Below are 26,459 nucleotides of genomic sequence, written 5' to 3' on the forward strand. Positions count from 1 at the left end.
ACATGACCTTGCAAACACTTTTGATACGACGGTCATGTCGCCTTTCAGGGAGGTGCTGAAAAGGCGGATGAAGCAGCAGACCATGGACAGGTTCTTCAGCAAGAAGCAAAGAGTGGAAGAGGAACCTTCTTCGAGTGGTCCCCCAGAGTCTTAGAAAATGTAATGTACACTTTGTTGATTTTTAAATGTTTTTCCTGTCATGTTTAGAAACTTAATTTATTGTTCCTTCAATTTTTGAAATGCTCTTTACAGTATGTGTGACTTTAAAGAGCACTTAATAAACTCTTGTTGTACCAAATTTGGCTTTGTTTGGACCTTTTTGACCATAGGAATGCATTAATTGGATTTCAGTGCATTCCTATAGGATTTCGTGCTTCGCAAGACGAAAAATTCGCTAGACGAAAAAACTCGCGGAACGAATTAATTTCGTCTTGCGAGGCACCACTGTAGTAAGTGAGTTGACATAATGCCCAGGTTCATTATTATTTCTAAGTCACCAAAGCATATGAGCAAGTGTGTTTATGCCAACATTTGAGCTCATCCTCCAGTTTCAATGAAAATAAATAGAGGGAGTGAAGTTAAAAGAGAGTCAAGAAACTGTTGAGCACAAACCAGTTACTCATCACTCCTTCCTGTCTCTTGGCTGTCACAATAGAACTGCTCCACATGGCAGATTTTAATAGGTATGAAACTGGGTAAAAAACTAATTGGGATGAGAAAAAGAATATACGGGACAGACTAACAACCAACACAAACTATTTATCCATCGCCATAAAGCCCACTGAAAGCTAAGCATAAGGCAAACACATTTTGTTTAAAGAACAGCTATAGCTAGAATTATTTGAATGCAAGTTGCAATATACATCTGTTCCAATCACCCTGTACAAGCCATTATTACACCAATATCTTGACAAACATGAAGACAAACAGTTTACTATAGTAATCTTAACAGTACTTGACTTGTAAACACAAGTTAATAAGCAGATCCCTTGCATCTGAGAAGTCGGTCATTACAACAAAGAAGAGAAAGTTCTTGTGAACGTTGGGGTTATATACCTTTTGCCACATAGTTCCATTCTTTAAAGCCACTAATTTGGCTGGAGTTAGTGTGGTGGTTTCGATCTATAAATATAACACTTTCATAACAAGAAAGGTAGTGAGCCCCGACAGCAAAATTAAGAATTCTGCATGTTTCTAGAGACCCTTGATTAGTTATTGTAACATGCAGGCAATCAGTAATTGAACATTATGGGCATTGGTTTCCAGAACGTTAGTTTTATCTCTCTAGAAAGAACTAGAACATTCCATTCTCTAGATTTCACCCCGATGTGTTTGCAACCCTGTCATCATTTCCCACCTCATTTCCCAGGATAACATGATTGTAAATAGCTATAGTAGTCCAAAGCCACTATGAAGTGACTTTCTTCACTTGTCCCCCCCCTTCCTTGTGTTTTTATCCCATTAATTCAAATCTGGATGGCATCAGAAAATGAAAACTTTGGTTTGAGAAACTTCATGCCGACTAAGGATGCTTGTTTTTGCTACAAGTTGTACATAGCAGGTTGGCTGCATCCAGGATGAATGGTTGGCCTGTCAGCAAGGTCTCGCACTCCAGGCAGGTGAAGTGTTGCTTGTGCCAGGTGAGGCCTTCGACTCGCTGGTAGTCCTCAGAAAATATTATCTGTGGAAGTAAACAACTCCATTTATCATGTCGCTTTCTTCCTAGAGCCAGCCAAGTCCTGTAACTGCTTCATTATGGAAGCAACACACAAACAAAGCAGTTGGCAAGCCAAAACACATATAAAACAAAGCAGTGTTTGCATCATAACTATTTAGCAACACACCAAAAGAGGATATCTCTCAACATATACTATGGAAGTAGTTTGGCCTAGCTCAGGGGTCTGCAACCCGCGGCTCCAGAGCCGCATGTGGCTCTTTTACACCTTTGCTGCGGCTCCGGGGCAGATACTAGCGAGGGGAGGAGGCGCATTGTGCGCCCCGAGACTCCCCACTGTGGCGGGCGCTGTACTGGCTGTGATGTCGCATGGGGGCGGTGCGTGCGTTAGTCACGCACCGTCCCGACGTCACCTTCCCGCCCGCTGTCAGATCGCGGCTCCGGAGATATATTCGTTTTAAATGTCGCAATGGTTTTGCAGCTCCCAGGTTTTTTTTCCTTCGGAAACGGGTCCAAGTGGCTCTTTTTGTCTTAAAGGTTGCAGACCCCTGGCCTAGCTAGTTCAAAGCTGTAGGGCATGTTTATATTCCGCTTTCGGTTTTTATAGAACCTCTGCTTATTAAAATAAAACTGAAACAAAAAAAAGAGCACCTTAAAATGCTTCTGGTTTCCGTGATTTAAATATATTTCAAACAGCTCATGGTTAGCGAGGAGAGAGGTTAACTATCAGCCCAGTTTCAGATAACAAGCTAAGGCTAACACAAATCCAAAAGTCCCTGGAGCAAAAAGGATGAGGGAGGAGTAGAGTGGCTGAGAGATCATCTCCAAGAGCTTGCATGTTGACATGGTCCTGGTAAGTCATAGTTTAGTTCACCAAGTTAGGCAGATCAGACCACTGAGTTGAATTTAACATGGTGCTTAGTAGTCCTTTGTGCAAGCAGAACGACCTGCTGTGCAATGGGACTTTCCCCTTCTCCTCTTCCCTCACCTGACCCCTACATCTATTCTAGGGTTTCCTCCAACCCTCTGGGGACAGTGTGGGACAGGAAAGCTCAGTTGTGCAAGCAGAAGTCATTCTACTCACACTTTTTTCAAAGCTGCACACCACTCCCTATATTTCTGTACCTGGTGCTAAGCAGGTTCCTCCGTGAGTAGTTATGGTTCCACCCCCATTCACCTGTTCCATTTTCTATTCCTCAAATCCACCAAAATCCCCACCCCCACCCAAAAAGCACTCATATACTAGAGGCAAGTATTCATTTTGCAGAGGCATTCGGCCAAATGCAATCTCTCAGAGCTGATAGTTTCTTATAGGCAGAGAAATTCAGAGCTATGCAGGAGAAGAGACTTCCATTTCCCCAGCTGTCATACCTCGTCACAGGCCGCACAGCGTGGCCTTACGCTCTCACAGTAATGACGCCCACACCAGATGGCCCCATTGTTCCAGAAGTAGATCAGGTCCACAAGCGGTTCAGAACACTTGCAGCACACAAAGCATGCGGGATGCCACTGACGATCATAGCCTCCTCTGCTGGCATATACCACAGGGGATTCTGAGGGCAGCACCTGCTTGCAGAGGTCGCAGAACTGAAGAAGAAAGTAAGGCCGTAATGAATATTCATCCACCCTTTTGCAAGGAATAATAATAAGAGTTTGGATTTGATATCCCGCCTTTCACTCCCCTTCAGGAGTCTCAAAGCGGCTAACATTCTCCTTTCCCTTCCTCCCCCACAACAAACACTCTGTGAGGTGAGTGGGGCTGAGAGACTTCACAGAAGTGTGACTAGCCCAAGGTCACCCAGCAGCTGCATGTGGAGGAGCGGGGACGCAAACCCGGTTCCCCAGATTACGAGTCCACCGCTCTTAACCACCACACCACACTGGCTCTTTTAAGCACTGCTCAACCAATTCACAGCCAAAGGTACAATTTCATGCTTAGTGTCAGCCAGCTCCCATTCACCTTAACCCCAGGGCCAGCTTTTAGGATCTCCTGCCTTAGGCCCTGCAAGTGGAAGCATTTACATCAGCCACAGTGTGCAAGTTTATTGCATGCTGTAGCTCAACACATCAATCGGCACCACTGCATGGAGACTCTTCATGGCTCTGCCACCAGCATTGGCAAGAGAACGGGACAATGTTGGTCCGTGGCTACAGAGGGAGGGCAAAGCGTGTTGACGTGCCCTAAGGGTATTTCAGCAAGTATTCCAATTGCAACTCAATTGCAAAAAACTACAACAACAAAAAAAAACCAACGAACTGAGCAAAATGTAGACTACAATGAAGTCTCTCTCTCTTCTGGGTCATGTTAAGGCATCATAGAAATACATTTTAAAATAATAAAATACTAATTGTTCTTTACGCCAAGAACAATCTTCAGAAATTAGATTCATATTTGTAATATTTATTTGTTTTATTAATTCAATTGTGATCTCCCGTGATGGATTACAACGCAGATGGCAAGCTATATAGCAGACAGTCTGCTTTAAAAAATAGATGGGATATGAATCAAAACAGTATTCTGTAGAGTTGGAAAAGGTTCTGAAAAGCGGGTGATAAACAGGATGGAGCCGCTCTGAGGGAAGTTTACAACGTTTGGGGCTTCTTAGCTTAGAGAAAACATGAAACAAGTGTATAAAATCAGCCAGAGAAAGTGGATAGTGGAAAGCTTTTCTTTCTCTCATAACACCAGAACTCAGGGATATCCAATGAATGTTAGAAGTTCCAGGACAAACAAAAGAAAGTATTTCTTCGCCTATCATAACTTATTTACCTATTAACTTCTACTTGTTAATAGCTGCAAGAATGTTATTGGATTGAAAATGGAAAGTTACATATACCCTCCCTGGAAACAGTGGCTTAATAAAGTTTGAGATTTGGCTAAAGCAGCAAAAATAACACCTCATTTATGAGTGCAAATAGCAAATGAATATAGAAACAAATTCTAGAAAAATAGTTGCACTTTATACAACATGGCAAAGAAAATGGTTACTTCCTGCGAAACTAAAATTCAAGGGGTTTTTTTGTTTTTAAGTTACATTTTAATTTCATGTTAATATTATGCTCCCCACAGGCACTTGGCTGCCACTATGAGAAGAGGATGCTTGACTAGATAGCTCTTCTCGTGTTCTTATTTTAATAAAATGTTACTGGGATTTTTAATCCTGTTTCCTAGCAAATATTGCCAAGTAATTTTTAGCAGCATTTGTGAAGTCTTGTATGGCTGCTGTTCAACAGGGCTTGTGTGATCATGGGGACCTCCCAAGATAACTGTGGCCTAAGACATCCCCCGCCCTTCTCTTTAGCTTCACATAAGTATTTAATGACAGGTTGAAGGGGAAAGATTCAGCAAGCTATAACGTTGACATTCAAATATAGATCCTACCGATCACCTTAAATTATTGAATTATGACATTACAGTGGTACCTCGGGTTAAGAACTTAATTCTTTCTGGAGGTCCGTTCTTAAACTGAAACTGTTCTTAACCTGAAGCACCACTTTAGCTATTGGGGCCTCCTGCTGCCGCCGCGCCGCCGGAGCATGATTTCTGTTCTCATCCTGAAGCCAAGTTCTTAACCCAAGGTACTATTTCCGGGTTAGCAGAGTCTGTAACCTGAAGCATATGTAACCTGAAGTGTATGTAACCCAAGGTACCACTGTATTTGTTTCAGCCTTTTATAGTCTTGGGCTGTAATCTTAATTCCTGGCTAGCCATGGCAGCAAAAAACCATTTCCGGTTTTCTATTGGCTACTGAACGGGGGGAGAGGAACGGACGGACACTGGTGGTGGCAGCTTTTGCCTGCTCACTCCAGACTCATTGGGGTACCCCTCACCAATGGAGCTTCCCTGCTGGTGGAACTGGACAGCTTCTACTCCACTGAAGCCCCCTCTAGCATAGCAGATTCAGGGTCTGGTTTGCCCTGCCCATTATGAACTTCCCCCCATCCTGCCATGCAAATAATAAAATAATAATAATAATAATTTATTATTTATCCCCACCCATCCGGCTGGGATTTCCCAGCCATTCAAAGAACAATACAATTAAACATTATATGGTTAAGAGTTGAGGGTGCTCTAGTTTGATCTTAGAAGGCATGCAGAAGAAAAAAAATTGCCTCTTTTTGATATAAGGCTAGTTTGTTTGCTTTTAAGTCTGCTATTGCAACCATAAGGAAAGGCTGCTGTTGGCCCCCTGAGTCTCCACGGTGAGAACTTATTTTCAATATGTGGCTTATCACATTGCATGCCAATGAATATTTCCTTAGTTAATACTGACAGCTTTTTATTTCCATTTCCACTGAAATGAAATAAAACAAAAACAGCTTCCCCGAAGAATCCCTCCCTTAAGCACACAAACCACTCTTTTCCTGTGAAGGGAAGCTTTGGCATCGGTGGAATATTTGTGTTCCAGCCCCAAGCTGAATCTCAAGAAAAGGACTCGGAAAGCCAAGACTTGTACATGGATTTCCCTAAACTCTTTGAAATCTGCAGTCTTTAGCCTCTTCCTTTATTACGAGCTTGCTATGCAAGTTGACCACATCACTGAAGGCCTACGGAGAGATGTTTTGCACTGGTGGGGAGAGCTTTGCTGAATGTGGGAGGTTTAAAATGAGACTCCAAGAGGTAGTTACTGTGTGTCCAGTCTTAAGACACTTACACCGAGTTGTGAGAGGTTTGGACTGAGAAGAGGCCTCTACTTCATAGAATCATAGAGTTGGAAGAGACCACAAGGGCCATCGAGTCCAACCCCCTGCCAAGCAGGAAACACCATCAGAGCACACCCGACATATGGTTGTCAAGCCTCTGCTTAAAGACCTCCAAAGTAGGAGACTCCACCACACTCCTTGGCAGCAAATTCCACTGTCAAACAGCTCTTACTGTCAGGAAGTTCTTCCTAATGTTTAGGTGGAATCTTCTTTCTTGTAGTTTGGATCCATTGCTCCGTGTCCGCTTCTCTGGAGCAGCAGAAAACAACCTTTCTCCCTCCTCTATGTGACATCCTTTTATATATTTGAACATGGCTATCATATCACCCCTTAACCTCCTCTTCTCCAGGCTAAACATGCCCAGCTCCCTTAGCCGTTCTTCATAAGGCATCGTTTCCAGACCTTTGACCATTTTGGTTGCTCTCCTCTGAACACGTTCCAGTTTGTCCGTGTCCTTCTTGAATTGTGGTGCCCAGAACTGGACACAGTACTCCAGGTGAGGTCTGACCAGAGCAGAATACAGTGGCACTATTACTTCCCTTGATCTAGATGCTATACTCCTATTGATATACTTGCTTCTGGCAGCTTAGCCAGTTTCCTGCCAGTCAAGTAACACAAGCAGCACTTCGCCTGTGCAGACCTCCCAGTTTCTGCCCACTCAGTGTGCATGTGGAAGGCCTGCTTGCAGTATCCCTGCTAGTGGGGTTGGGTGGAAAGCCCTGGCACAGGGCATTCTGAAGAAGGGGATGAGCTGAGGAAGGGGCTGAGCACCCATTGGCTGCTCAGGCTGCTGTCACAGCTGGCATTGGAAATGATCACAGTGCCAGTATGGAGTTGGTGCAGAGATCAGGACACAATCAATCTCCTCCTCCTCCTGGTGCTGCTGCTGTAAGTAACTAGGTTTGCCATGTTTCAAAAAGTGAAATATGCCGACATGGGCTGCTACACGCCTGGATTTCCCTGGACGTTTTGATGATTTCTGCCGGACTCTGCTTCCGACTGCAGAATTCCAGGTACAGTGGTACCTCTGGTTGCAAACAGGATCCGTTCTGGAGCCCCATTCGCAACATGAGCAGAATGCAACCCGCGTCTGCACGTGCATGGGTCGTGATTGGCCGCTTCTGCGCATGCACGTGATGTCATTTTGAGCATCAGCGCATGCGGCAAAACCCAGAAGTAACCCTTTCCGGTACTTCCAGGTCACCGCAAGACGCAACTTGAAAAGATTTAACCTGAAGCAAATGTAACAAGAGGTATGACTGTATGTCCGGGAAATTCCGTACGTATGGCAACCCTACAAGGGACCGGACTGGGGATGTTGCTCTGCAATTGCAGTGGCAGAAATTTTGGATTGCTTTGGCCTTAGATTTAATTGCATAGACAGGGCCGGATTTAGGTTTGACGAGGCCCTAAGCAACTGAAGGTAATGGGGCCCTTTATATGTCCAGCTGTCCTTTGTCAACAACAAATTGCCAGTTTTTTGTGTTGAATATGCGCTATATGGTAATTTATGGACCTAATAGGTATCTAAAGCCATTTGCACATAACAAAATATGTATTTAATCAAAGTAATTGTTGAACTGAAATGCAATTTAAAAGAAGTATATTAATAGTGAAATAATTATTAAGCTCTAACTTGAAATGATTTTTTATTCATAACAAACTTAATAATGCAAACACATTGGCACTTGGCAATAACAAAAGTTCCTTTAGAAACACAATTTACAAAGACTCATAATCTAGTCTCTAGAAACTTGCTTTAACATGAAATAATAATAGCTGTAAATATATGATTTTGTTTTTTATCATATTTTGGAAATGTATATCCAGTTTTTTCCCCTTTAAATTTTTTTGGGGCCCCCAAGAGAGTGGGGGCCTAAGCCATAGCTTGTTTAGCTTATACGTAAATCTGGCACTGTGTATAGATGCCCAACAGGAATTCCCCCATGAACTGTGGCAAGCCCCCCCCCGCCAATATCAGTATAAACTGTGCTAGTTCACCATTATCTCAGATTTTAATGCTTGAAGCTTGAGCCACCAAAATTATGGAATAACAGCAAAAAGCTTCAGTCCCCCCCCCCCCAAATCCAAATGGTTTCAATGTTTGGCACTAATACTGGTGTTCTCTAATGTCTTGAAAGCTGAAGTCCTTGTGGTTGAACAAATGTGGGTACGTTTTCAGCGAGTGTTTATTTGACTGCTGTTGGCTTCAAAGAATGCTCTGGAACAGAGGTGAATTCTGATTAGTAGTGGATGGAAAGCTTGGAGGTTTTTATGTTTCAGCCTCCTCTTTGCACAGTTTGTTTTCTTTTAACACAGCCAGGGTAAAATGGGCAAAGGAGGGACTTCTCCACCAGTGCACAGAATGTTCTGTAACCATTCAGGTGAATCTGACTAATTTACTAAGATAGTACAGTATTGACCCAACAGTGCAGTTAACTTGTAACTCGAAGCAACATGATTTTTTTAAAATCCAAACTGTAGTATGTACAGTGGTACCTTGGGTTACATACGCTTCAGGTTACAGACTCCGCTAACCCAGAAATAGTGCTTCAGGTTAAGAGCTTTGCTTCAGGATGAGAACAGATATCGGGCTCCGGCAGTGCAGCAGCAGTGGGAGGCCCCATTAGCTAAAGTGGTGCTTCAGGTTAAGAACAGTTTCAGGTTAAGAACGGACCTCGGAACGAATTAAGTACTTAACCCGAGGTACCACTGTATTCTTAACAATTGCATTCTTAAAATCACAAAAATCCTTATAAATTGCAGAGATGCAAAAATTAGACGCATAGCTATGTTGTCACATTAAAGACTGATAGATATATTTGTGGACCAGAGCTCACTTTGTCAAATGCAGGATTTTGTATTTTTTACAAGCTGGCCGAGTTTGCATTAAGAAACCTGTCCTGTAGTTTTGCAAGGGATGCAAAAAGAGAGTCATTCTTGGTCCTGACCAGGGCCGGATTTAGGTTTGATGAGGCCCTAAGCTACTGAAGGTAATGGGGCCCTTTATATGTCCAGCTGTCCTTTGTCAACAACAAATTCTTGCTGTTTTTTCATGTTGAATATATGCTATATGGTAATTTATGGACCTAATAGGTATCTAAAGCCATTTGCACATAACAAAATATGTATTTTATCAAAGTAATTGTTGAACTGAAATACAATTAAGGTGGTTCGAATCCCTGTGACAGGGTGAGCTCCTGTTGCTCAGTCCCAGCTTCTGCCAACCTAGCAGTTTGAAAGCACGTCAAAGTGCAAGTAGATAAATAGGTACAGCTCCGGTGGGAAGGTAAACGGCGTTTCTGTGCGCTGCTCTGGTTCGCTAGAAGCGGCTTAGTCATGCTGGCCACCTGCCTGTACGCCGGCTCCCTCGGCCAATAAAGTGAGATGAGAGCCGCAACCCCAGAGTTGTCCATGACTGGACCTAATGGCCAGGGGTCCCTTTACCTTTATATTTATAGTGAAATAATTATTAAGCTCTAACTTAAAACGATTTTTTATTCATAACAAACTTAATTGTCATAACCAGTTGTCACTGCTAAGTTTGAGTTAGGCAGAGGGCTGAAATGTTTGGGCTAGGGATGGCTAAAACTGATTTAGTCTTAGGGTACTGCTTCTTTGTTTGAGAACCCAATGCAGAATTAGCAATTTTGCACCTAATTATTTACAAATATGCCAGCAAATGTTATACTGTATAGGATGCTAGAAGACCCTGTCCAAACTTGTATCACCGTCCCTGGGTTTCCCCTCATCTCTCAGAGAAGTAGGGAACATGCAAGTGTGAATAGCAAAAAGTTTTTTAACAGGAGGGTCAAAACCTCTGTACGTGCAAAGGGACCACACTCAATGTGTCATAGAAAAGGGTTGTTATTGCACTGAAGGAAACTAGTCTGTGAACAATGTTTTGTGGCTTTGCAGATTCTCACTTATTGCTTCATAATGGCAGCCTGGCACAGCAAAGTGCTGGCACATCACACACAATTCAATTTTCCCGGAGAATTATAGAGTAGACGTGTAATTGCCAATTTATTTATTTTTTTAAAAAATCAAGATAATCAGATAAAAATTATAGGGATTTCAGCAGTGTGATGGTACGCTTACTGCCAAGTATTGAGATGTATTCTAAACAATTTGAACATGGAAGAAGTTTTAAAAAGTAGATCTTTTTTTGAGAGAACACCAGGAACCTGCAGTTGTAAACCAAAGTGAGAAGCAGTCACTTTGCATTGTACTTTGTTTTAAATTCTACAAGATTTTATCAACATCCTAACACTTGTTGATTGAATAGCCTGAGGACAATCTATCTAACCACCCACCCACAGCCCTTAACACGGGTGCCATTTTGCTAATCCAAACAAAAGCTTAAATGTTCCATTTTTTTGGAATGTCAGAACCTTCCATGGAATTTTGCAGAGCAGCCCCATAGTTTAGCAGTCTCACGACATCTGCACAAATGGAGCTTTTGTAATTGCTTTTCAAAGAATTTAGCTTTTCCACTGGTGCCCAAAGGAAAAAAATAAAGCATTAAATTCTTCTGGAGAATAAACACCACAGGTATGTATTTACTTGGAGGGAAGAACTTGCAGTCAAAATAAACCTCCCTTGCCAAGATGGTTTTTACAAATGCCTTTAAGCGGAAGTCTTAGCCTTCAGATAGGAAGGGTGGTGTGTATTTTTCCCCCCTAGAATGGGTAACAAAAATCATTCCCAGACTGAGTCGCTGCAAAATGGTCTAGCAATGAACTTGCAAAGGGTTTTCACTGTTTGTAATATTCCCCCTTTTGATAGCTTGCCCTTTACAATCCCCCACCTACCCTTGCTCTAGCAAAAATTAGAGCAGGGACTGAGACACTATCAGATATGTCTCTTTCAGAGCCAATATGTACGTTCCACTACTGCTACAGAGCATAGGGCAAGAAAGAAAAAAAGAAAGGAGCTCATACCTGCAAACTCTACTCCCCAAGCCCACCTTTTGGCAGTCCTCAACCCACTTCTGCCCAACCCATTCCTCAATCTGTCTCTCTCCCCCACCTCTCTCCACTTATTCAACTTACCAGCTCACCCAATTCACACATCCATGGCATTGCCACCAATTTGGAAGAATGGATAATCAAGATGATAGAGCAGGCATAGGCAAACTCGGCCTTCCAGCTGTTTTGGGATTACAACTCCCACCATCCCTGACCACTGGTCCTGTTAGCTAGGGATGATGGGAGTCGTAGTCCCAAAACACCTGGAGGGCCGAGTTTGCCTATGCCTGTGATAGACTATGCCGAAATGGCAAAGCTTACCATGAGGATCAGGCAACAAGACGAGAAGAAATTCTTACAAGATTGGGTAAAATTTATAGAATATGTTAAAGAACACTGTAAATATGTTAAAACATTAGCAGGGTTGTTGTAACATTTACGATGTGTTAAATATGGACAACGTATTTATAATTAAGATTTGAAAATAACAAAGGAAAAATAATTATATGCAAGATGATGAATGATTGAATTAGGAAGCCATGGCAAGTGGGAGGAATTTGGTGTATAATTGAATGTAAAAGTGTTGTCATTTTAAAAAATCCTTGGAAAATAAAAATATTTTAAAAAAGACAATGCCACCAGTTTGTTACAAAGGTTTTTCAGAAGAAGCTCCGAAATTAGTAAGTATGTGAGCATGACGGCCTCGTGAACTCAAGGACTAAGATTTCCAAGATTACTGGGGAGTCTATACCGAAAAATACACTTAAGTTGTTTTAAGCACTTCTGGCAGACAGATTGTTTTCTTTCATTAAACCACATTTGGCCAAACACAGAAATATGCTCCATTCCTTCCTATGCAACTCCATGCACTATGTATCCCGATTATATGCCTCCAGGGAAGCCTTTGCATACTTACCAATTCCTGCCCTTTAGGCACGTCCCCCAGGGTTCCATTGGTAGAAACAACTTCTTTACTTGCAGGAATGCCTTCACCATGTTGTTTCCCATCATCTTTGGCAGTTCCTCCATGACCTGGCAGTGCAACTTCCCCAACGCCAAGAACGCCATCTTTGTATTTCTTCACAAAGTCCTCCATCAACTTTATTTCACTCTCTGAAAGGCCCCGGCAGTGGGAAGGATCCTGGTCATAAATAGGAAGCTGTCTCATCAACCTCCTGCGACGATAATAAGCACCTTCTGTACCAGCCACTGGCTGCATCTCTTTCGAAATCAGTTCCATGTACTGGGTAGCCTGATTTACGTGGAAGAAAAAGAGAGAGACAAGATAATAATGATACGTTTATTGTCAATGTACAACCTGTGTACAATGAAATTAACTGAGCCTCCCCACCCCCACAAACACTCAATCTCATTGCACTCTGTGTGCTTGTTGCATAACACACCAAACCCCAAAGTCAGTTGAACTATATTATTTTCCATTCAGCAGCCTAACAGCCCACGGATAGAAACTGTTTTTTAGCCTGTTGGTACGACTGATCATACCTCTATATCTCCTGTCCGAGGGTAGAAGATTAAAGAGGTGCTGGCCGGGGTGTGAATCGTTCCTGAGAATTTTCCTCGCTCTCCTAAGGCAACGATCCCTTGCGATGTCATCTAGCAGGCTCAGGGGACTGCCCATGATATCATGTGCTGTCTTCACCACCCTCTGTAAAGACTTTCTGTTTGTGGCTGTCAAGCCAACGTACCACACTGTGATACAATATGAGAGGACACTTTCTATTGTGGACCGGTAGAAGGAGGTCAACAATTGTTGTTTCACATTGCTCTTTCGCAAGGCCCTGAGAAAATTAAAGTCTCTGTTGGGCCTTCCTAACCACCTGAGTTATATTGTTTTTCCAAGTGAGGTCTTCACTAAGGTAAACTGTCAGAAATTTAAAGGAAGAGACTCTCTCCATACAATGCCCCCTAATATACAATGGGGCTAGTTCCCCTCTCTTCCTCCGGAAGTCCAACACCATCTCCTTTGTCTTGCTACTATTTAGGTGCAAGTTATTCTCATAGCACCATGTAGAAACTTTTTGAACCTCCCCCCTGTACGCTGATTCATCTCCACCTGTGAATGCATCAAGCGGCATATAGACACCAGAAGGAACGAGAATGCCTAAGGCTGTCCATCTCTGTGACTTTGTCCACCATTTCCCTAGGGAAGCCACTCTCCACGCAACACAGCAGATGACTCAGATCTTAGGAGTTTCTCCCTTGCATTCAGTAGCAAAGTAGCAAAGGTGGGGTTGGGAGGTCGCAGAGTCACTGCTGCTTACTGGGAGAGCGCAAGGGGCAAGGTGGTGGAGGGCAGGGGAGGGCAGTGGTGAGCAAATGTGCTGGCAGGAGCACCGCATTGGCTCCCCTACCTTACTACTCCCAAAGCTGAGGGGTCAGGCGAATGATGCCACCAACACTACCTGTGTCATCTGCTACTGCTTGCATCCCAAATGGCAGCACGTTGCCCTGACAACCAGTAAGGAATTTCCCAGTGGCTCTACACCACTGCCACCTGATGTGAGTCTTGTGCAGCCAAACTGTATGTCAGGTTTAGTCAAGTCAAGAGAGCATCCTTTCATGATGCAATACCCATGTACAGAGCATGCAGCAGAGATACTGTATCACTGGGGAGGGAAATGTGGAGCCTCCCAGGTGTTGCTGGCTCACAAGTCCTGTTTTTCCTGAGACTTTGGCAATGCTGGCTGGGGCTGATGGGAGTCTAAGCCCAACAACAACCAGAAGGCCACAGGTTCTCCATCCTTGCTGTATCATGTCAAAGGCTTTTCACATTTTCAAATATTTTTGAAGCATTTCCCCAAGTATTTATATACTGTTCTTCAACAAAATTGCTGGTATTATACAATTAAATTGCCAAAAAAGCCACACACAAGACGACTGGTGGAGAAAAAACAGGTTCTCAAAATTCTGAACACTTGCAAAATATACAACTATGCTGTACATGTCAAAATTCGAGCAGTTTTACTCTGACAAAGGTCTGAAGCTTCTAGACTAACTTCAAAAGGCAGCTCCATGTATAACATATTACAGTGGTCCAACTGAGAGGTCACTGGGGCACAGTTATGCCTTATCGGGATTTCTAGTCACATGAGGTGATTATGAAGCAAACAGGAATATAATCAGCCTGCAGACATGGGGAAGGTCAGGAACTGAGTGGGCAGAGACATTGGGGTGTGACTCATGCAAACATTTGTATTCAGCTGAATGCCTGAACACAAGTCTTGTCTACATCCTTGGACCACAGAAACTGTAACCCACCCCATAAAATCAGACCAGATGATATTGTTAACATTCTCAGACACTGCTGCAAATGAGGCATCAAGGTCTAAGCAAATATATGAGCAACTTTATCTTTTAAGGTGTCTCGTAAAGTCATCACAACAGGCCCCCTGAGGATTTTGGGATGATTACTTGTAAGGAGTATTGGGCCTAGTCTTGAACCACTCAGAATAGATATGCAATATATATCTATCTATCATCTATCTATCTATCTATCAGTCAGGGTTTCCTTTTCACTGCTTTTGGCCTGGTGACAACATACCTTGCTCCTGCCAGATAGGGTAGGACACAGATGCCCCATCTCTGCCCCACTCCAGCCTAAGTTTGATTGACATCCCAGAAACACAACAGATTAAGAAAGAGCCCCAGCACACATCAGGTGTCACAAAAACCAAAGGCACAAGTCCAAAACTTCAATCTCCCTTAACCTTTTTGGCATCCCTAGTGTCTAGCAAATATTAAGTATGTGCCTGGAGACATGCTTCCTATTTATGAAAGATTACATTCAAGTGGTTGCCAAAATTTAGCTGGCTAAAAGCCATGGAAAGGCAAGCTTGTTAACAGTTAACCACCAGCTGCAATGCCTTATAAACCCACATGTAGCACACAAACAGCACTTGGGCGAGATGTTAATGATTCTAATTTAGTGCTGGGGGGGGGGAGGGAACAACAAAAAGAAAAATTACGCAGGGTTGCATACAGTCTGGAAGGTCTTCCATTTTCCCTTCTGTAAAGCCATTAGTTAACCTAAGTAAGCTAATTTATAAATCAGTATTTTGTTGCGTTTACACCTTTGAACACCACCACCCCTTGCAATCTCTACTGCTTTTTCAAGTGCCAAACAGGAGAGCTGGTGGCAGGGGGTGGCCACCAAGTTCAGCGGCCAGTAGCCAACTCATTTTATTACTCAAGCACACAGTCCAATGCTATGGGGGGGGGAATGAGAAAAGTCTGCACTTTATTTGGAGACCCATGTTTCAAATCAAACAAAGTAGTTTGTAAGTACTGTAATCAAGTTAGTCATTGGCTTGTAATTCATAGCTGGAGACAAAAGGCTGGTCCCATTCAAGATTAACATTTGCAAAAAGGATGCTGAGAACTTTCAGTGCAGTTAATCTCTTTATGGAACAGAGTTTAGGAGAGAGAGAGAGAGAGAGAGAGAGAGAGAGAGAGAGAGAGAGAGAGAGAGATTCTCTGACAGGGAACTGTTCCCTCTCGTAGCGTGACTTGTTCATAGGCAGCCAAGTTGAACATTCACTGGTTGGTTTTTTTTAGAGACCAGCTTTCAGGAGAGTTCAATTAATTTCCACCTTGGTCAGCACTTGCCTAATGAACAGCACAACTGTTAGGGTGTATATTAAATACCTCAGCAGGCTAAAGTACTGCTTGTTTGAAACATGCAACATAACCCACTAGTGCTTTGCAATAGAAGACCTGTTCCCCAAATGTTTAAACAATATGCCCAATGCAGTTACACAAGCAAAATCTGCCAGACCTCTTGTGACTGATTAAGTACAATGTTCGTATAGCACAGCTATCAACTGGCACACAAAATAAAGGCAGGCCCATTTCATTGCATAAAACTGGGCCTGTGCAAATTCACGGGGAGCTTTAAAGTGTGGGTGTGTGCCTGAAATACAGCACAAATGCATGTCTGGATTATCCCTAAAATGTTAACCGTTATCTATGCAGAGGACGAGATGGTTGGACAGTGTTCTCGAAGCTACCAGCATGAATTTGACCAAGCTGTAGGAGTCAGTGGAAGACAGAAGTGCCTGGCGTGCTCTGGTCCATGGGGTCACGAAGAGTCGGACACGACTAAACAACAACGTTAGTTTTTTTTATTTTAAAAAGAAAGCTGCTTCATCCCAAGTCAGATGGTCAACTGGCTCAACATTGTCCATGCCAGCCTTCCCCATCCGACTGGCGCCCTTCTAGTTGTTTCGGATTACAATTCCACCATTGGCTACGCTGGCTGAGGTTGATGAAAGTAAACCCTAAAGAAACTAGAGAGCACAGTGAACAAGGTGAACACCACACAAGCATTCCTTCCTTCCTTCCTAGAAAGGAAATGCTGTAACCAGTGATCGATTAGGTGCGACAGCAGTCATTCCAATCCACATTTGGGCAACTCATGGCCTTTACCCCTGTTTGGACAAACTGTCCATACAAACATGGATGCAAATGCTTCTAAATTGGGAATGGCTACCCAGCATGCCTCATTAAGGGTTACTATGGGCGTCTTCTTCCTCTCAGACAGAATGCCACCATACATCTGCCAAACCAGCAGCACAACACAATCTTCTCATAACTGAGGAAAAAATGCAGAAGTTTAAATGTATGCCGAAACAACTTGCTTTTACCATATTGGGCTGCTGGGGAGAAGCTCATGAAAAGAAAATTCTTTTCGCTATTTCACAATAGTTCCTTCAGTTATTTTATGAACTAATTTCCTTTTCTCCCCTCAGCATGGCCAGGGATAATGGGTGCTGTAGTCCACAAAAGGAGGCGGCAGAGGAAATTAAAGGTGGAGTCTCCAGCCTGTTTCACAGAGATTATTTCCCTTTCCCAGCCCTGCAGGACCAGGAGAGCACCAAATTGGCCACCCGGAGTTTAATCCATCACCTCACATTGAGGAAATGTCCTTATTTTTGGTGTACTCTGCCTCTTAAGCTGTTGAATTGTATCACTTTCACTTCCAAATCCCTCTTGGCATGTAGAACAGAGTTCTGGGAAACAGCTTAGAAATCAACTTAAGTCAGTTTGAAGGTGAAGAAAAAAGTATTTTTATTTAAAGTGTAGATATCACGGCACGCAGCTAAATCAAATCTCGCTTGCTAAACCTGTTCCAGATATCTTGAATGTATTTTCATGTGTTCTCACAATTGTATCAAGTCAGCCAAGTCCAAATACTGGGCATGGAAAGGAATGCTGGACCTGATTTCGGAACTTGTTAGGCTCCAGTCAGATGCTGCAGAAGATTATGCTATCAAAGCCACCGAAGGTTCAATAGTAGTATTTGTTTTTCTAAGTTGCAAACAATATGGTCCCATCTGTACAATAGCTTTAAAATAGTATTATACCACTTTAAAGAGTCATTCTTTAAAGGGAAGTATAAGTTGTTAAGGGTGCTGAGAGTTTGTGGGGAGACCTTATTCCCCCCACAGAGCTACCATTCTCAGAGTGATTTGACAATCACTCGTTTTCCCCAGGGAACTGTGGGAAGTTCTTTAAGGGGAAAGGTAGGGAAAGTTTCTTTTAAGAAACAATACTTTACAGGATTATTTGGGGGAATCCATGACTGCTTCAAGTGGCGCTATAGTGATTTAAATGCAGTTGGGGGCTAGATCTGGCACATTCCTTATGAAGCATTATACTTTGGGTTACATGACATCATTCAGAAGTGCTGGATATGAAAGGTTTCATCGCTATGCATGAGGGATAGAGTAGAGCACTTGACTGAATAAATGAGACCGATTCTCTCTGTGTGACAAAAGTTATTCCCTCCTATGGAAACTAAAAACATCTAAACAGTCAACAAGAACCCAAAACTTTAAGGATCACAGGAAAACACAATCAAAAGACAGATAAAACTCTAAACAAAACATGTAAACTGTAAGCATTAAATAAATGTACTTGAGTTAAAGGGCACTACTTGTTTTCACAACGATAGGATATCAAATTCCTGAGCTTCACGTGCCTATATATAGAAGGAGAATAACAAAGGTATTTATTCTGGTCGCAGAAACTTTATTGAGGGCTTAAATAACTTCATCAACTCAAATAAGTACCGTATTTTTCGCTCTACAGGACACACTTTCCCCCCTCCAAAAATTGAGGGGAAATGTGTGTGTGTCCTATGGAGCGAATGCAGGCTCCTTGGATTCAGCGATAGCAACGCTAAGCTTCCAAAGCGCAGAGGGAGCTCTCCCTCCGCGCTCTGGAGGCTTCGCATTGCTTTCGCTGTAGCCTGAAGAGTGAGAGGCGTCGTTGCGCACCGACCCCTCTTGCTCTCCAGGCTTCAGGGATAGCCGCGCGCAGCCCCTCCGGCAGGGAGAGGCTGCACGGGGCTATGGCTTCTTTAGTGCTGTGCAGCCTCTCCCGGCAGGGCTAAAGTGGGGCTAAAAAGGAAGCCAAAACAGTGAGCGGGATCCATCCCGCTCGCTGCCTTGGCTTGTGCCATAGCCCTGCGCAACCCCTCCAGAAGGCAGAGGTCGTGCAGCCTGCACGCTGCTCTTTGGGGCGGGGGGGGGGGAGGAAATAATATTTTGTTTCTTGATTTCCCCCCCATAAAAACTAGGTGCGCCCTATGGTCCGGTGCGCCCTATGAAGCGAAAAATACAGTAATTAAAACTTGTTCCTAGTGACATGAAGAAAACTTTAGTGCTGTATTCAACTAAATTGCTACGCTAGTGGAAGCCTTTGGAAGAATTCCTGCTACCTTAATGGGACTTTCCCAGTCTCCTCCTCTTCCTGTACATGCCCTGCGCCAGCTCCAAATCTGCTCTGGAGGGCTGGGGGAACCCCCATTACACATTTAGGCGGTGCATGGGGGGAGGAGAGGGGGAGAAGGTTCCACTGCAGAAGAAAAATCCTTGCAACTGACAGAACTTCTGCCTTAGTGCTGTTGAATACAGCCCTAAGGGTGGCAGCCAACTAGGTTTTACTTAGAGTAAAATTAACGTACCTGTCAGCTATGTCCGTTAACTTCAATGGGTCTACTCTGAAGAGAACTAGCATTAGTTCCAATCCTATGTCTTGGCCACTGCCCCCCACTTGAGGAAGGATTGGAGATTGGGTTCGAAATGACCATGCGCAAACATGCCTAATGACCACCTGAAGCAAATCTATGAAATTTTAAGGGAAGAGAAGTAGTGAAGTAGTTGATCCATCAAAATATTGAAGAATGCAAGACTTGCTCTTGTTCATTTTTAGAAACATATATAAATCCATACCCATATCTGAGGATGCATGCCCGTGTTGCAGCAATCCATATTACGAACCTTCAAAGTAGAATTCTTATCCCAAACTCTCTCAGTCCATCCAACTGTGCTACCGAGAAATGTAAACTGTTTGTGCATTTGGAAACTGAGGGTTGTGTCAAAACTGAAGGGGTTTCAGAACATAAGAGCAGCCCTGCTAGATCAGGCGAAAGGCTCATCTAGCCAAGCACTCCATTCTCACAGTTGCCAACCAGGTGCCCATAGGAAGCCTACAGGCAGAACCTGAACAACAGGTTCACATTTGCAGTATTTGGGAAAATAATCTTTTACTTTCCACCTCACAGAACTAGCCACCAATTACCCCAAATAAGATTCTCATAATACGCAATGAGTAAGCAGCTATCGACTACTGCCAGGTGGGGGACATTTGTGATTTATTATTCTAGATTCTTGGGCTACCTACCTCAGCTGTCATTATCCACTGAACCATCTTACGCATTACACAGTCAGTCCCAGAGCACCGTATTGGTTACCAAGAGGACTGGGCCAATCCCAGACCACTTTGTCCATGTGTCTTGCCCCCTTTTCAAGAGCAACAGATATATTTTGGGACTGAGGCATGCTGCAGGAGATTGACAGGTTTCCCAAGAATTCCAGTTTCATTCCTTTCCTGTGACAAAGAACTTTTACAAACAGGGAGGTTTGAGGTGAACTGTAACTTTAGAAGGTCACCCAAGGCAACTCTAGGATACTTGCTTACATAAGGCACTTCTTATTGCCCTCTGTCTGTTCTTGAGCATCTCCATCTCTTCGTGCTAGTCAAGGATAGACAACATACTGGGCCATGGTGAAAACGTCTGGCCTTGGAAGTCCGGGCCATTTATATGAATGGTTTAGCGGAGAAAGCAACTAATGTCTTATAAACTTCTAAGTGTACAGATTGATAAACATCTACTCTGTTATGTATGCAGTGGTTAGATTGTCAGACCAGAACCTAGGAGACCAGGGTTCAAATTCCCACTTGGCCATGAAGCTCATTGGCTGACCTTGGAACTCTCAACCTAGTCTACATGATAGGATTGTTGTGGGGATTAAATGAGGAGTGGGAAGAACAATCTACACCACACTGAGCTCCTTGGAGGAAAGAGTGAGATATAAATGCAATAAATAAATAAATAAATGTTGTGTATCTTACTATATAATAAAACTGTAAAGCTGTCATCAAGCTGCGGTTCATGTGGCCACCTACTGGACAGCAGGTGGGCAGTGCAGTCAGGCAAGTCCGGCCTGTTCCTCTGTGAGCTGCCTCAGCCGTGGTTTGGCTGAGCTGTAAGCGGAGGAAGGTTTGCCTGAGCGGGTGAACAAGTGAGCTGCCAAAGCTGTGAGAAAGAGCTAAAGTGGAGCTGGACGGAGTTGGGCAGGTGGGCAGGATCGGATCAGTGTGGTGTGGAATTTTCAACCTGCCCTGCGCGTCTCCTGTTGCTGCCTCAACTGGCATTGGGATGGGGAATGAAGGGGAGAAAATATTTCTCCTCTTTATCCACCACCCCATCTCCCACTGCTACTGGAGAAAATAGCCTACAATTTCTGGCTTCCTACAGCAGTGGCAGTGCAGTGGGGCTTAAGGAGGGCAAGAAACGTGGGGTTTGGGTGATCTGCAAGGTGAAGGGCGATCCCTCTCCTCTTCCTCCAAGGTGCTATTTTGTGGGGTCTTCTGACCTTCCAGAGCTAGTGTAGGGCATGTGCTGGAGGAGAGGGGAGAATACCCCATTGTGTCAGCAAGAGCATCGAGTTAGTATTTACTCCCAACCTCTTGAAAACTAGACCACCGAAGGGGAAAACTCCTCCTCTTGTATCTTACTCCCTCAAATAGCCGGCTGAACCAAACATCACATATTAATCACATGGGCTTTGAAATTTATACAGTACTGAATTCCGTATTGTTCAGCCGATTTAATTTGGGAGGGAAAATTCAAAGGCCTCACGCCGTATATAAAGAGGAAAAGCACACCATTCTTCAGGTTTTTTCCCCAGAATGCACAACACACATAGCCAATAAAGATCTATTCATTCCTACTAGATTTTTCAGCACTAAACATTTCAAGCGAATGTGCTGCCTCAACATTATTTACTAATCAAGAAACAAGTAGCAGACATATCTTTCTGGTAAAAAAAATAACTATTTGGTGCTTTCTCAAGTTTTCCCTCCTTTACAACAGCAGAAATGGTCCCAGGAGGCAAGAAAAATAAATTGCTTAGAGTGAGATATCACTGCAACTCATCCTCTATGCAGGAGATTTTGAAATACCATAGATTGATACTAGATCTGAGCTTCTAGTTCCATGTATTAACCGTGATTAAAAACAGTCCAAGACAAGGATCTTCTGGTCTTGATTCAAAATTCATCTGTCTTCAAGTTTCTCACAGCAGCTGCTTCAAAAGTCTTGGTTATGACCTACAAAACCCTACATGGTTTGGGTCCTGACTATCTGAAGGACCATATCTCCCTATATGAACCTGCCTGGCCTTTGAGATCTTCTAGGGAGGCCTTTCTCTCAGTCCCACCACCTTCACAGGCATATCGGGTGAGAAAATGAGAGAGTACCTTCTAGGTGGCTTCTCCCAGATAAAGGAACTCCCACAGAAGGCTAGGCTGACCTCCTCTCTTACTTTCCTTTCACTGACAGGCAAATACGTTTTTGTTCTGACAGCCTTTGGACACTGACTGATTGTTGTGACAGGGTCTCCTGAGGGTGGGTATTGCACTGTGTGCATGTGTGTGTGTTTTTAATGGTTTTAAGCATTTTCAGTGCTGTTTTAATAGGGTTACCTGCATGGTGTGTTTTCAGGTGTATCTGTTTTAATGTAGGTTGCAAACCCACCTTGTGTGCTGCACTGAGAGAAAGGCAGGATATAAAATAAGTAAGTTAAGAAGATGTGAGAAAGGGGGTTCAGGGTCAGGGGAAAGGGACACATAGTGGAGATGCTAGATTCTTTAGCAGCTACTGAAACCCTGTGTGTTTTGGAAAGTTTCAAGTAGTCCTTACATACAATTAGGTGTGTGATCTTACCAGCTTCTGAGTCAGTCCAGGTGGAGCCCATTCGTATGTAATAGTGTTAAATGTTGGATCTTTCCGAGACACGATGGGATTAGTGATAATCATACGGTTCCTTTTATAGATGCGAACACCATCACCTCCTTTCACCCGGGCAGTTAGCGAAGAGTATTTCGAATCGGAGAGCAAGCGGCCAATTTTCCGATCATCTTCTGCATCGGAGCTCAGACTGTGATCTTCCTGGCTGCATTTACATGACTTGCATATTTTCCTGTGGGAGACAAAATGAGATCACCCTTTGATATAAGCTGAACCCCAAACAGGCATGTGCTCTTTTGGAGGCTCAGGAATTAACTTTCAAAAACACTGAAGGTTAAAGATTGAAATGGATCATGGCGTAGGACAAAAGACCTTTGTTGGCAAGAACTCAATTTGTAAGCTGCAGACTAATGGAATTTGCCATGGTGTGGAATATAAAACTGTAAAAACCCACACTGCAGAGACCCTGGAGAATAAGCCTCAGGGCACAATGACCAAGTGTTACTTCTAAGCTGCTGTGAATGCAGCTAGTCAGTTACACAATTTTGGAAAGAATCACCTGAGAGATGAGGACATGAGTCTCACTGCTTTGTTTATTTAATGTATTTATATCCCTCCTTTTTTCCAAACTGGAAAAGAACACCCGAGTCTTCAATATCCATGTACAAACCCAGTGTTATCATGCAAGGTGCATTATTTTCTAATATTTTATATAAGAACACATTCACATCCCCCCCCCCCCGTCCTGATTCCAAAGCTAAATATATGATTTCAAGGGATTAGGATTCAAGCAGCAAAGTCATTTTTGAGTGCATTGCCTTGGCAGCTAGGTTTAAAGGCATCTGATATATGTAAATAGTTTATTGCAGAGTTGCACAGGAAATATGGGTGTAAGATTCTTTGAAGTCAAGACTAAATAAAATAATAATAAAAAGATTGTGGAAATTTCAGTTTATAAGATGGGGTGGGGGAAACAGAACATACGAGAGTCTTGGCTGCAAATTGATAAGATTAAGCTGTAAATTACTAATTGAGGAAAATATAATAGTATTGTTACCCTGCTCTTAAATATTTCTCCTCCTTTACTGGAAGACTACAATGGGAGAATGAGGGTAGTTCAGAGCTCTATGGCATGAATGGGTTTGTCATTAGTGTATCACTGCAACACATCCTAGGATGAGGTAAGATCAAAACATACAGACTTGAATGTTTAGTCAGTGTAGGTTATGTCAAACAAAGACCCCCCCAATACATCCTGTTGTGATATCTATAGGCCTCTTGAGTCTCTGTGCTATTTCCCCTTGCCCCAGTTTCTTAAGAATATAAAGCATGGAAATTGTTATATTTGGGAGCAGGGTTATATTTGGGAGTATTCACATGGCAACTGGCCCTATTGGATAGAACTCTTATTTGTTCCCACAGGCCTTTGGGGCACAATAAGAAGAACATCACAGACTTCCCTTGATCTATGTGACTGGGCCTTGTACCATTGGTCCACTGTATGCAGCTGAGACTCTTTGAAAGCATGAAGAGGCTTAGAAATACTTTTAAATAAAAAATTAACTCACTTGCTTTTGTACATGCATTTCTATAATTTAATGCCTGCTGTGCTTTGTACCATGCCTTAACTTTGCTTTAAAGGCTGTATATTTGTTTTTAGCTGCTCTGGGCTCTTGTGGTATGAAGTATTGGGACATAAGAAATAAAAACAGCAACATGTTTGCATTCACAGTACACGGCTGATTCTAAAACAGAGGCAAACCACCATCCCCACAATATAAAACAGTCATCTACAATATGTCTAAGCATACAAATACACATGCCAGGGACTTGTAGCTCTGTCGAGGGTATGCTCTGTGGCATAGTACTGCATAATCTGGGCAACGAATCACATATTCTAGAATCATGTCATGTGTCTGCCACCAACAGACCTTCTCCATTTTAAGTTAGTTCCCGTCTCTGCGATAGCAGCATTTCTGATCCCTCACAGTGATGTGGTCACATAAATAGGTTTCTCTGCTGCTTATCATTGGCTGACACTAGAAGTGGCGGAGCAATATGCCATAGTCAGTGAGGTCACACAGTGAGGTCACATGGCTAGTAACACTACACATTGTGGAGAAAGGAGAACCTTGATACAGGAATGGAGTTTGGGGCACAAGTTCCACAAGATGCATTGTGTGTGCTTTCCTCTTTACAGTGAGGCAGTTCAGCTAGAATCTCTCAGTTGCCTTGACATAAAAATAAGACAAGAACGCCTGTAGTACAATAACACACATATCTTCTTTCTACACTTCTGGCATTGTATTCAAAGTCTTTGTTTTATTTCCTTCTCTTCTCTAAAATATTCTTATTCTTAATACCCTGGTAAAGCAGTACCAGTAAGCTGCTGTAGGGTTGGGGGTCCAACCCCAGAGACCTATGGGGTCTAAGGGATTCTGAAAGCTCTGGGGGATTTGCCAATAGCCAGTGCTGGCAATTCTGAAGCCCAAGTCTTCCTATGGAATAGAGAAGCATGGTGGGCCATTGACACAATTGCACCCAAGTGCTCCCTTTGTTTCCTTGAAGTTTAAACAATCCCTTCATTTACTAGGGAGCTCCGGGCAATGGAAGAAGCTGGAATGCAAAGTGGTAGGAAGGGTGAGTGCACACACATAAACATATATTCAATCAGATACTCGAGATCTTAAAGTAAGGGTGAAAAGAGATTTAAGGGCAATGCAACAGAAATGCTTTCAAATCTATATGTATGCAAAATACATACTAACTGTTATGTACTGAAGTTCTCACCCTGGGCCAGCAGGGGGATACTGTAGATAGTTTTCACTCAGGTCCACGTCAGTTATTTTAGGCGGGAAACCCTGGGTTGTTGTTGCTACAATGTTGACAGCCGGCTGCCTATAAAAGCAGGCCAGCTGAGCTGTTTGCTGTTCAGTTCTGTTCCAGCTTACAAAATAAAGAGCTGCTTTGGAGAAATCGCTGTGTCGTCTGCCATGTCTACCCACTATTCAACACTAACTGAGGGAAATTATTGAACTGTAGGGAGTTGCATGAGATGGGGAGGTGTAAAATCAGCAAATGTCACCTCTTATGCTACTGGACACATTTGTTGTATCAAGAACCGCTCTGCAAGTAGAAAGGCGGTGTTGAATTTTCATCCATTATTTGCAAGATACCCAATGACTTCCTCCTAGCAGGACTGCCCCACCCATGAGGCAAGGTGAGATGACTGCCTCAGACAGAAGGATCAACAGGGGCAGCAGATCTTGACATCAGTCTTTATTCTGTACTTGTTCATGATGTAGTTCTTCACTCACCCCTTATTCCCTGGTGGGGGAGGCATCATTTTGGGGGGTTTCCTGAGGCACCAAAAAGTATTGGCCCAGCCCTGCCACCTAGTTTTTGTAAGCATCCATTTCTCCCTTTGGAATTATACAAACCAAGGTCATTCTAGCCTCTAGAGGAACATTTACAGTTGATGTCCACAATTATCCACTAATGAGTTAGATGCAAGTCCATTTGAAGAGATTCTTCAAAGGCTATGCTTTGTGTGGAACCACAATAAAAATATGAACCCAGCTCAGATTTCAAACAAAACAGACAGTGAACGCACAAATAGATTTTCGGCACTGATAAAAGAGTAATTTTCAGAAAATAATTTCAAGAGCCTTTCCAGAGCCAAACAACAAATGACATTGCTGTGCCCAGTAGGAGGAAAGTGAATGGAATATACTTAATAGTTTGCTAAAGAGCCCCCATCTTGATAGCAAAT

At 43.1% G+C, this 26,459-nt stretch overlaps 1 protein-coding gene across 1 annotated transcript in view; it reads right to left on the reverse strand.

Moving 5' to 3' along the window:
- Positions 1–1,521: 1,521 nt before the first annotated feature.
- LMCD1 (LIM and cysteine rich domains 1) overlaps positions 1,522–26,459 on the reverse strand; it is a 57,604-nt gene continuing 32,666 nt past the window's right edge. The window contains exons 3-6 of the mRNA XM_082210435.1: positions 22,664–22,919; positions 12,266–12,601; positions 3,047–3,262; positions 1,522–1,681 (exon numbers count right to left, since the gene is read on the reverse strand). Of these exons, the coding sequence (XP_082066561.1) occupies positions 1,523–1,681; positions 3,047–3,262; positions 12,266–12,601; positions 22,664–22,919 (967 nt within the window). The 3' untranslated portion in view covers position 1,522. The remainder of the gene's footprint in view (positions 1,682–3,046; positions 3,263–12,265; positions 12,602–22,663; positions 22,920–26,459) is intronic.

Source organism: Podarcis vaucheri (assembly GCF_965113315.1).
Source record: "Podarcis vaucheri genome assembly, chromosome: 2".
NCBI classification, from domain to species: Eukaryota; Metazoa; Chordata; class Lepidosauria; order Squamata; family Lacertidae; genus Podarcis; species Podarcis vaucheri.